This window comes from Lissotriton helveticus, chromosome 3_1, assembly GCF_964261635.1.
Source record: "Lissotriton helveticus chromosome 3_1, aLisHel1.1, whole genome shotgun sequence".
NCBI classification, from domain to species: domain Eukaryota; kingdom Metazoa; phylum Chordata; class Amphibia; order Caudata; family Salamandridae; genus Lissotriton; species Lissotriton helveticus.
This window is the reverse complement of record NC_136061.1, coordinates 660,605,251-660,617,425: the sequence shown is the minus strand read 5'-3', so window position 1 is coordinate 660,617,425 and position 12,175 is coordinate 660,605,251. Positions and strand designations below refer to the sequence as shown.

General features: G+C 42.7%; 1 protein-coding gene across 2 annotated transcripts in view; it reads right to left on the bottom strand.

Annotated features, from left to right (window-relative positions):
- The window catches only part of RBBP4 (RB binding protein 4, chromatin remodeling factor), a 218,478-nt gene that overhangs the window by 51,155 nt on the left and 155,148 nt on the right, over nucleotides 1-12,175 (bottom strand). For both annotated transcript variants that reach the window (XM_078680737.1, XM_078680736.1), the window contains exons 5-8: nucleotides 5,325-5,440; nucleotides 4,278-4,438; nucleotides 3,880-4,006; nucleotides 3,565-3,642 (exon numbers count right to left, since the gene is read on the bottom strand). In XM_078680737.1, the coding sequence (XP_078536863.1) occupies nucleotides 3,565-3,642; nucleotides 3,880-4,006; nucleotides 4,278-4,438; nucleotides 5,325-5,440 (482 nt within the window). The remainder of the gene's footprint in view (nucleotides 1-3,564; nucleotides 3,643-3,879; nucleotides 4,007-4,277; nucleotides 4,439-5,324; nucleotides 5,441-12,175) is intronic.

The window sequence follows — 12,175 nt, the reverse complement described above, 5'->3', positions numbered from 1 at the left end:
CTACTCTGCACCACTACACTCTATGCAACTGCACTCTACCCTGCATCAATCCATTATAAAACAACCTACTCTACACCACTGCAATCTCCACTGCACAACAGTCTAACCACTTTACCATGCACCACTGCACTCAAACAGTCTACTCCACAACATTGCACTCTGCCACTCTATGCAGCTTCTCTATCCTGTGCTGCTTCACTGTACTCAATCTACTCAATGCCACTGTATTCCACAATGCACGACTCCTCTAAATGCCACTGCGCTCTCAGCCACTATATTCCACACTACACCACTTTACTCAAAACCAATACACTCTCCGCCACTATACACTACTCTGCAACTGCACCACTCTAATCTACTGTGCACCACTGCACTCTACTCCACTCTACTCCACTCTAATGCAGCAAACTCTACTACACTCTATGCAACTCCACAACTCTACTCCATACGATGCCACTCTACAAAGCTCTAGGCAACTCCCTCCAGGCGAATCCAAGCCACTTTACTCTATTCTGACAGTCCACTCCAATACTTTACTCTGACACTCCATGACACTATGCCACTTTGCCATTCCACTCTACTACACTGACAATATTCTCCTCTACACTACTCTGCAAAACGACTCCAAGCAACACCCATCGAAGCCAAGCAACTCCACACACTTCCACTCAACTACAATCTACTCCCTCCACAACACTATGCAGCTGCATGACTATGCCTCTCCAGAACACCCCACTATTTTACAGCACTAACTTTTAGCCATGCTGTACAGCTGCCACGTTGGTGTTCAAAATTGCTTAAATATTTGGCAAGCCAATAGCCCATGCATAAGCGAGTCATTTGCTTTGCCAATGCTTGTTTTCTGAGTTCTTATGAGTTTAGTTTTTCTGGTGGAGTGAGCTTTGAAGGAATTTTTATGAACAGAAGGCAATACACCTCTAAGATGCTCTAAGAGGCTGCAGTGTCAGGTTTATTCAGTCTTCCACCATTCAAAGGATTCCAATATTGCATTTGCCTCAGAAAAGGTTGAGACATGGATTTAAGTGTCATTAAAAGGCTCAACCAAAAATGAAAACTTGTTTGTCTAGGTTCTACACTTTTTAGGTATGTTTGATCAACTTAACCTCCGCATCGAAAGTAGGTACAGAATTTTATACTTTACTTACAGTAAAAGTGAAGACATCCAAAGCCAGAAGTGAGACCTACTAGCAGAAGTGGTCATGCTGAACACAGCAGCCTTCTCCTAATGAGTCAAACATATGTGCTTCGACAAACCCTAGCTAGCAGCCACCACTTGTACATGATTGTTGATCACTAATTGCCACAAATACAGGCTGGATTTAAGGGCCTCAATATTGGAAACTAAAAGCAAACACCAGTTATCAACCCTGTTAGATTTCATCGCCAGGGCTCAAGGCAGAAAAGCATGAAGACTCCCTCTTGGATTAGATGTACAAATGAAGTATCTGCTTCTTGATTACTGAGTAAATAAAGTGTATTACTAACCCAAGGTCTATAATTATACCACAGTCTTCGAAATAGCAGGTCTAGATATTCCCCACAAATTCAAGATACTAAATTTGAATGCCTCTACAAATGGACCCCTGCGTTTTGTGCAGCGTATCAGTTGCTTTGTAATGGCTCTGAGCTCCTTGGTTAAAAGGTAGCCTCATTTCCAAAAGGGAGTTATACTAGGAATTTTAATTTAAAAAAAACATGGTGAACAAAGTCATTCACCATAGTGTTAAGGCGTTCGAATTACATGAACAATGCAAATTTAGCAAAAAAAAATCAAACACCTCTATTGATTTGGTCAGTATAAAGGTATTTATATCATGAAAAGTGCACACCTGAATCACTTCTATTATAATACTTTTTTATGGGATGAGTCACAAATTAAAATCTACAGCAGACATCCATCAATCCTAGGGAGCGCAAGACGTCTGGTCTCAAGGACAAGAAACCACAGAACAGAAGTCATCGGGGAAAGAAAACCTCAGATACAACTCTAGTTAGAACTAGAAAACTAGAGAAACAAGGGGGACAGGACGACTGATACAGGATGCATACAAGTTGAGCAGCACTGCGCTTAGAAGCAGGCAGCCTAGCGATCACGCACCCAATAACAGAGGATGAGTAAAAATGGGAACAGAACTATAAGGAGACCGGGAATGAGAACTCAGCGTAGCATGCTTCCATTAAAACTTGGATCAAGAATACACTCCAAAGAGAAACAAAACATCCACACATACAGCACTTGAATTAACGAAACAAGTCTTACATGGAGGAGCACACAATCCAACGCCTTAACACAGGTTAGGCCGGAAGGCGCACAAAAGACACAAATACCCACATGCAGCTCGAGGAACCAAATGTCACTCAGTTGTCTGTCAACTATTGGAAGATTCATTCCACGACATGCACTTTTGGCACTGAAGATTGATGCTTGTGAAACAATCAAGGTCAGAAATCCGTCCTAATTAAGAGACCGGAGATGTTGAAATGTTGCTGCTTTTTTAAGTACGTCGTTTGAGCTTCAACATGTTGTCCAAGTTTCAGAGTAGAGAAAGGCCCCACTACCGTTTTGCAGAGACAAATGTGGGCAAACAAACTGCTTTACTAGCAATTAAAAAGAAAATGTCAAGAAAATTTAAATAATTGGAAATCTGTGAGGTTTGACAAGATCTGGGACCCAAATTCATGCACCACCTACCAAAAGTCCAAAGCATTTGTCTGTGGCTGGTGTAGGTCAGATCTCTTCAAGCAACAGCCCCACAACTCATGACAAAACAAGTGTTTTTTTTTAATTACAATTCATCCACACAGATTGAATGCCCTACCCCACCAACATTTTAAAAGCACACTCCAGAAGATGAAAGTGGCAAAGAGCACAGTTCTGTAACTCAACATGAATGATCTGGTTCCCAGAGCGGATATTGACCTCAAAGGATTAAATTACTCTTAAAGGATTATATTTCCCCCTACTTTTAGGGAAGATTTAATGTTCAAAATAGTACTATAGCAAAGAAAAATGTAACCACTATCATTACACATTTACCGTAGCCAAAACTACAATTTTGTTCTATGGCTTTTAATCTCTAAAAAGGTTTGAAAAGTCTTAACCAATTGCTAAAGAAGGGCCAAACTAATAACCAAAATAAACAGGCAAAAAGGACCACCCCTTGTCTAGAACTGAAGTAATTTACAAACATTTACAATGTGCTGGCTTTTAGCTAAGTAGGTTTATAAACTTGGCCGTAGGTAATGACTAACACGATTTGTTTGAAATGAACATCTGCCCTAGCTCTGAATGATGGCCATCAGAAGAAGTCAAGACTGATCCAATTAAAGAAATGCAATAATATTTATTGCACTCTTTCCCCAAAACATACAAGTGATGCAGAGATCCACCACAATAGTATACATCTCAAAGGATTGCACTACTAGATTAAATCTGGGAGCGCTTTAAGGATCACCTTCAGAAAGGCACGGTTCAACATTAAACAACCTAGCCCCAGTCAAATCCACTATGTTACATAATGAAGAATGGAGAACCTAAATTACCTGGAAGATTTCATCCTTATGTGATTCAAAAGAATGTAATTTCAATTTCAGGTTCCTCAAATCCCACAAAGCTACAGTCTATATGGAGAAAAGAAAAATATGTTAAGGCACATGAATAAATTGGCCTTCAAATGACCGCACATTTCCACCACACAAAGCTCTGTGGCACTAAGCAACCTGTGCTAGACAACAGGAAATTAGTATTACCAGGTGACCAACTACAATTCTTAAGTCCCCACAGCAGTGAGGGAAACTGAACAGAAACAACTCTTAACCAGGATTAGCGCCTAGCATAAGGGCTCAGGTCAGACGCACCTTATCGGCAGATCCAGTGGCCAGGATGAATTCGCTATAGGGATTAAAGGACAGGCAGTTGACTTCAGCAGTGTGAGCATCAACTGAGTGGCTTGGCTTGGAGGTGTTATTGGACCGTGTATCCCATCTGCAACAGAAAGGAGAGTGTAAATTCACCACACAAAGTGACTGAACAGAAGGCCTTTCAAAGCCAACAGGTTACCACAGTTGTTCGAGCACAGAGGGTAGGGTTGAGAACAAGACAGTAACTGTTTTGATTCCTCACATATTAATCCCCCCCTATTCATGCCCATGATCTGACATAAGCTCCATGGACATTTTTCGTAAGCCTTCAGTTCACAGGACTTAATCTGGAAACAGAATGACTGGTCAGTACAGGAAATAGGTAGTATACTCACATCATCAACTTCTGATCATCAGCCACAGATCCAAAGAGTGACTCGTGTAGCAAGTGCCAGGACACATCCTCCACAACTGCAGTGTGCCCAGTGAATATCGTTTTGGCATCAACCACCTTTCCCTCCTTCGGCACAGCACTGATATCCCACAAACATATAGTCTGAAATATTAATAAAAGTATGAGATTGCATGCACAGGTAGTAATCCAGCACTGCCTCATCCCATACTCTTCCATCAGTAGGGCACCACTGAAAAGCCTATAGAATAAGTGGAAAAGCCAAGCAGCGGACAAAGAAAAACCTTCACAGCAATCCTTGAAAAAATTTACAGCTCACTAAAAAAAAAATGCAATGAAAAGGATTGTCCACACTTCCAAACCAAAGGTAACATCAGAAAGCATTTAAACTATTTTCTATCTAGGCTGTGTAATACCAAAATTGGACCAGCAGTCCAACTACAACTCCCTCCCCTTCTTCCCACCACTCATCCCCCTTCTTCCCACCACCACCACTCATCCCCCTTCTTCCCACCACCACCACTCATCCCCCTTCTTCCCACCACCACCACCCATCCCCCTTCTACCCACCACTCATCCCCCTTCTACCCAAAATAAAGAACCAGTCACCGGTCCAACCAGGTCCCATTTGCATGAGATGTGAAGCAACATTTTAAGGCATTTCAGCCTACTCAGCAAAGGGGCTGGAGCCTCTAGGAGAAGAAAGAAAGGAGTACATATCTCGACATGTCCACTACACTGAATACCTGTGGTAGTTCGTTTACTCATGCAAAAGTAACCTGGCCTGAAAATTCAATCTAGAACACTCCTTTTGAATGAGTCAGAATGAGTTGCAAAGCACATGTTTTGCACTGGCAAGGTAAGAAACTATGAAATCATCCCAATGCATTGCTAGTTAAAAGAAAAAAGAAGACAGCCGTTACATTTTTTTTTACTATTAATATTGGTGTGCCTTTAGCCATTTGTACTGAGGGAATCATTTTGCCATATGCCAGCAATGCCCAACCCTCAAAGGCTGCACACTACTCACATGATCATCGGATGCACTTAGTAAATGCCCACTGAGGTTGGGATTCCAAGACAGGCCATAGCCCTCCTTCTGGTGTCCACGAAGACGCAGGTCTGGGTTACACTCTCCCGAAGGGTCTGAAAGATGAACAGAGTTAGTTCAGAATCAATGAAGCCAACTTGACAAAATAGGCTTGAACAGAAAGAAGACTGGTTCTAAAAGCAGTAGTAACTATTTACACCAAACAGCAAAGTGATAAGTAGGCCACACTGTAAGCACCAAACAGGCCAGCAACCCTAAAGAAAGAGACCAATAAAGCAAATTAACTCCAACCAAGTTTGCAACTTCCACTGACAGAACAGAAAACAAGGACTTAACGCTGGCCATTCGTTTATTTTCTTATATTAGAGGTTTTTGTCTGTCTCTGCACTAAACCAGCGTCAATATCAGTAACGCCATAGACCAACGTTAGGAGGACACCCGGATGTTTGCCATGTGACATACGACACAGAAGCACAGTTGATTTATCAGATAAATAATGTGGATTAGTGACTGTCTGGAAATGATGCTTCTTTGAAGGCGTGAGTGACTTTTGTACAGAAACACACTTTTGCCATCAGACTGTCTTATAAAGCAGATACAAATAAATGGAAACCGTAACTAGATCCCCAGTTATCTAAAGTAAAGCCATCTCAGTAGTTTAAGCTCACAGGGTGCGGCACAACACCGATCATGAATGATGGTAAGGGGGAAATTCGACCATCAGCAAAATCCAATAAGTGCTGTACAGTAAACAAAGGCAGGTATTTTAGTAGAACAAATGAATAGCTTATGTAGATTCAGTGTGGGAAAATACATAGGCTGATATTTTCCACTTTATGGCTGAACTTAAGATAAGTGTTGGCAAAGGAAGCAGGACAGAGTATGAGTAGCTTGGTGAAATGCTATACTCAAATTGGCAGTACCCACCCAACATGTTTTTGGGGCTTGAGGATTATGTAAAACGGCAGTAGACATCTAGGTCCCTAGTGTTAAGTGTTTGACATGTTTGAAATATGATAATAAAAACGTTGTTAAAAAAGGAAGGTTCCTGCTTAGCTCTGGCAAGCTTGGAGTTTCATTTTTTTTTACCCATGTGTACAACAATTAAATGTGTGTGGTGAGCATCACTTTGTACTGCTGGGAGACTCCAGGAGCGTGGTTTTAAGACCAAAAGCATCCAAAGTGCATTCCTCCCTTCGAGAATGACCAGCTGAGAGGGACTGACAGAAGGCTCGACCACCCTTCTCACTCCCAAACTCAAATGCATCCTACTCAATTGCAGATCGGCCCAGAAACACTCCTCCGACATCGCTGATCTCGTCTCAGCAATGGATCTGGACCTAGCCATTCTGACTGAAACGTGGCTTACTGAAGCCTCTACCCCGATTATGGACATACTAGTCCCCCCCCAACTATCACATCATTAGACTGGACAGGCCTGGCAAGACAGGCGGGGGAATTGCATGCATTTTTAGGAGCAACCTCTCCGTTACTAAAGCCACCTCCCCCTCCCCTACCTCCTGTGAACTCCTCTGCCTCGACATCACCAGCGAGGGCAAACAAGTTTGTGCTTTACATCTCATCTATCACTCGCCTGGTGACAACCTCATATTCACCCAACAACTCATGGACATGATCACATCCAATGCCGGTCGTCAGACCACCCAAGTCTACCTGGGTGACTTCAATCTCCACTGGAACGATCAGAAAGACACAGTGGTGAATAGTCTCAAAACTTTCCTTAATGCGCTTGACCTCACCCAAATATGCGATAGACCAACACACGACAAAGGCTCGATACTCGATCTCATCATCGCCAAAGAGAACTCTACCCAACTGGAGGCGATCCAACCCTGCGACTGGTCAGATCACCACATTATCACCTTCTTTATCAACGAAAAAGTTAAACCTAACCCGGCTCAACCAACCAAATCCAAAACCTGGAAAAGGGACATGAAGAATCTTAACCCCTCTACCCTGCCTCCCCACATCGGCAATCTCCTCCTTCCCCCTTCAGGTACCTCGGATGTTCAATCACTGACCGACCACTACCTTGACTCTATGAATACAATAGTCAATGAAGTCGCCCCATTGCAACTGAAGAGAGTCTCCACCAAAATTTCTAACCCCTGGTATGACGATAGACTCAATGACGACAGGCGTTCTATGCGAATGGCAGAGCGCACCTGGAGATCTGACCCTTCATCACTGCATCTCAAAAGGCTTAAGAACAAGAGAAATGCCTACTTCAGGAAAATAAAGCGCACAAAGTCGGACTTCTTTAGCCGCCAGTTGGACCAATCAAAAAACAGGCCAAGAAAGCTGTTCGAACTAATCAAGACTCAAACAAAGACACAACCCTTACAATCAAACAGCACAACAAGCGACACCCCACACTGTGAAGCCTTCTCTGCTTTCTTTAAGCTAAAGACTGACAACATAAGAAATGACCTCATCATGGATGTAAGCAGATTCCCCAACCACACCAGAATGTCTAACACTCAAACTAAAAACAAGGCATCATGGCTGTACTTCGATACCTACTCGGAAGAAGCAATACAAAAACTGCTCTGCACCTTGAAGCCCTCTAATCACCTCATAGACCCCCTACCTGCTAATGCTGTAAAAGACTTCATCCCCTTGCTCCTCCCTCTTTGGACCAAAATCATCAACAGCTCCCTTCAACAAGATCTCATTCCAGACTCCCTCAAGGTGGGGCAAGTCACGCCTATACTCAAGAAACCTACAGCTGATCCGTCTGACCTAAACAATTACCGTCCCATCACCAATATCCCCACCCTGGCCAAACTGCTGGAGAAATATGTCCAACTCCAACTAACAAAACACATTGACCAATTTGACCTCCTCAACAATCAGGCTTCCGAGCGAAACATAGCACGGAAACAGCTATGACATACATAATTGATGACGCCCTCCAAATCCTTGATCGCAATGAGTCTTGCCTCCTCATCCTTCTTGACCTCTCTTCAGCATTTGACACGGTCAAACATGAGAACTTGCTGGAGCTGCTAAGCACTAGAATGGGTCTATCGGGAACTGTTCTCAAATGGTTTTCGTCCTTCCTTCATAACCGGTCTCAGAAGTTCAAGATCGACAATGTGCTATCTACACCTGTGCCTGCAGATCTAGGTGTTCCACAAGGATCCTCCCTCTCCCCCACACTGTTCAACCTCGTCATGGAACCGCTCGCCACCTTGCTCCAAGCATCCAATGTTCAATTCCATATGTACGCCGACGACACACAACTTTACCTAAAGCTACAATCCCCGGAAGATATCAAACATCTGAATTCCACACTTATTAACACTCAATCTTGGCTGGCCGATAATCACCTCAAACTAAATGCTCTGAAAACTGAGTTCCTACTCATCTCACCCCCGGCGAAAATTTCCACCACCCAAACCTGGCTCAATAACCTAACAGCATTCAATGTCCAACCTACCATCGTGGATTCGGCGAAATCCCTAGGCATCACACTCGACGCCAAGCTCAACATGCAGCAGCACGTTAGCAAAGCCACAAAAGGAGCTAATTTCCAAATCAACACACTGAGGAAAATTAAACCCTTCCTCCATGCCGAAGACTTCCAAACTGCTGTACAAGCTTTAGTCATCCCTCGAATAGACTACGGAATTGTGGCCCTCAGCGGACTCCCGCTATCCACAACAGCACCCCTAAGAGCCTCCTTGAACGCTGCCGCGAGACTCATTACTGGCTCAAGAAAACATTCGCATATATCCCCAGACTTAAAGTCTCTAAAATGGCTGCCTTTTGAAGCCAGAATACAGCTAAAAATTGCAGTTATGACACACGCGGCCGTGCACCACAATGCACCCAACTACCTCGCTCAAAAGTTGTCTATATCAGGAGGTTCGAGATCCAATAGAAGTACAAAAAATCTACTCCTGAAACCTCGTAGATTCCGGAAAGAGAAAACATACAAGCGCTCCCTCTCAGGAATGGCACCCAGGATCTGGAATGCGCTCCCTCCTGAAACCAGGCTTATCTCCTCCAGTGCACTCTTCAAGAAAGAGGTGAAAACCATCCTTCTGGCCAAGATCTCCTGAACTTTATAGGTGCTGGATCAGAGACTTTGCATCGCTTTGTATCACTGTTCACCTGTTCTTTGGCACTATACTCCTACTTGATGGTGACACTACTACGCTACTCTTACTACCGACCAATATATGATACACTTTGGTTTATTGAATCACCCTCCCGATGCCCCCACCCAGTGTTCTCTCTATCCTAAGAAATTGGTATAAGCCATCCACACATCCAAGGTTTACCTGGACCCTTCTGTAGTGGGATCAATGACTTGTGCCGTCTTATATTACTTGTTTACCTGATTGTATATTGATATGTTTTCTGTACGTTATTATTATCCTACTATGTTAGTGACTATTATACTGCTCCCATTATCTCTGTTCATTCCTGCTGCCCCTACCCCTGTCTCTGTGAAGCGCTCTGATATCTGTAAGGATCTTGTTTGCGCTATATAAAACTTAGAATAAATAAATAAAATAAATAAACTGATTGTAGTTAGACATCCCTTTATTCTCCAGGAAGAGTTTCATACCAGTTTCCATTGGTTAAAGGTCTGCCTAGTCTCCCTAACCATGCCTTTTACTTCACCAGGGTCAGACCGGTGGAGGATGTGCATTTGTAAATTAATGCACAAACTCATTTTGGAACTCAGATTTAGGTACTACCTGCAAAACGGAGGGAGAATAGTGGCCTGGTTATATATTTTATTAGCAGTAGTCTAGAAATCTTTAGTCTCCCTCTTTCGAATTGTACCAAAATTGTTACTAGAGGATTGGAGGAAACATTTTTTTGATGTGCAAAACTATTTATTACTCTCAATATTGCAATGTTTAACTATCCAAGAAGTCGCCCAGGGGGAGTTAAATGTGGGTACCGTGGGACTACAGTACATTTCCTCTGTTACTTTGTCCTTTCCCTTTGAAACGGCACACCAGAATCCACATGTTCTTCCTCAAGATTCTGCATCCCATGGAAAGTTGTGGAGCACCAATAGGTCTAGATTTAACTAACCAAAAGTAGGAATATGGATTTCAGCACTCTGGCCTCATTACTTATACCTGGCTGCAAGATATAGCAATTTTGCAAAACGTTAACTGAGCGCAAAATAGTTAACGGGGGGCAATGCCCACAATTTCCAGATCTTTAATCTCAATAAAACAGTCTCTGTTTGTTTTCTTGAAATTGCTGCCTGGCTATTGGCTCGTCACACCAAAATAATAAAGTACTTGTGCATGTCAGCTGAGCAGTCGAATAGCATTTAAGAAAACAAGAAAATGCCACTAAAGAACACTAGAGGGAAACAGAGGCTCTTCAAAAGGTTAGACACAACCTCAAATTTAAGTACGGGATCTATTCCTGCGGTCCAACAAAGGAATACACAAGTCGCTTACTCAGGGCCAGATCATAGTTACATAACCGGACTGCCCCTCCCAAGGCAGTACTAAAAAAACTCTATTGGTCCTGGATCATGAGCAAAAGGAACTCCAATCCCAACTTGTGCAGGTCTTCCAGGACTTTTTTGATGACCAAAGATGCCCCCCTGCGCGAGATTTATCTGGACATTATTACAATCTCTTGGGACAGAGCTTTGTTTTTCAAATTTAGATGTGGCATTCTTCCGGTAAGGGAGTACTCCTCCCGGTGGAAACCTCCTTACCAAACTGTTTCCTTTTGTCCCTTCTGTCCCTCCAGGCCTGAATCCATCTCCCACCTACTATTCGAGTGTCCCGCCTATAAAACACCACGTGGGAGGTGGTTAAGACCCGTGTGTAAGACAATAGGCACGAGGCAGTGCTGTGTAGCCCTAAGAATCTTCCTGGCAGACACTCGCCCTTTATTTGTTTGTTCTATAGCCAAGTTTTTAGGTTGGGCTTGGAGCATCCGGTCAAAGTGGCTTCTTCAAATTGTTTAAGTAAGGTCCGTAGACACAGACCATTTTACTTAATTTATTACCCCACCTACCGTAGTTGTGATCATGTTTTCTATGTACAGTGTTTTTATCTTTTTTAATTAGCTGGGTATTTTTCAATGTATTTATGCTGTGTGCTTTTTAAGATACAAGTATATCGAAATAAAGACTTCTTTGACTTGACTAGTTACATAACCCTGTAAGCTTTTTGCAATATTAACACTAGTGTCTGCTTTATAAGACAAGTTCCCTGATTTCCAGAAAAGATACAGCAAGAAACTTAATATGACTTGTAAAGTTGCCCAGGATAAGTCGAAATGTGTTTTATACAAACACCAAACCATATGGCATAAAAACCGCATGAAAAGAGTGCCTGCATCCAAGGTAGTAGACTACTACCTTGTAATCATGACCTGGCCCTGAGGAAGCAACATGTGTCATGAAACACATGTTGGCCTATCCTGTCTATTTTTGATTTAAGAAAATTAAAATAGAATTTGAATCTTTATGACTCATTAATTGAAATGTATCGAATCTTCTTTGACTCATTAATGAAAATGTATCGATGCTAAGACCTCAAAATAGAGCCTCCTTTACGAAAAAGAAAATGATCTCAAACAGACAGTTCACATTTTTCTTCTGCAATGCAGAGCAGCCTGTCACTGTTCTGCAAAACGAGTAAGCCGCCTCCCAGCTAGAGATAAGGGACGATCACAAAATAATCTTCTCGCCATCCCTCCTGACGCAATTGTGTTTAAAACTGGGAACCATAAGCAGCCCTTTCATGGAAAGGGCTTAGCCACCACATTAACATGAAGATTAAAAACAACAAAAAAAGTGATGGATGGAATGC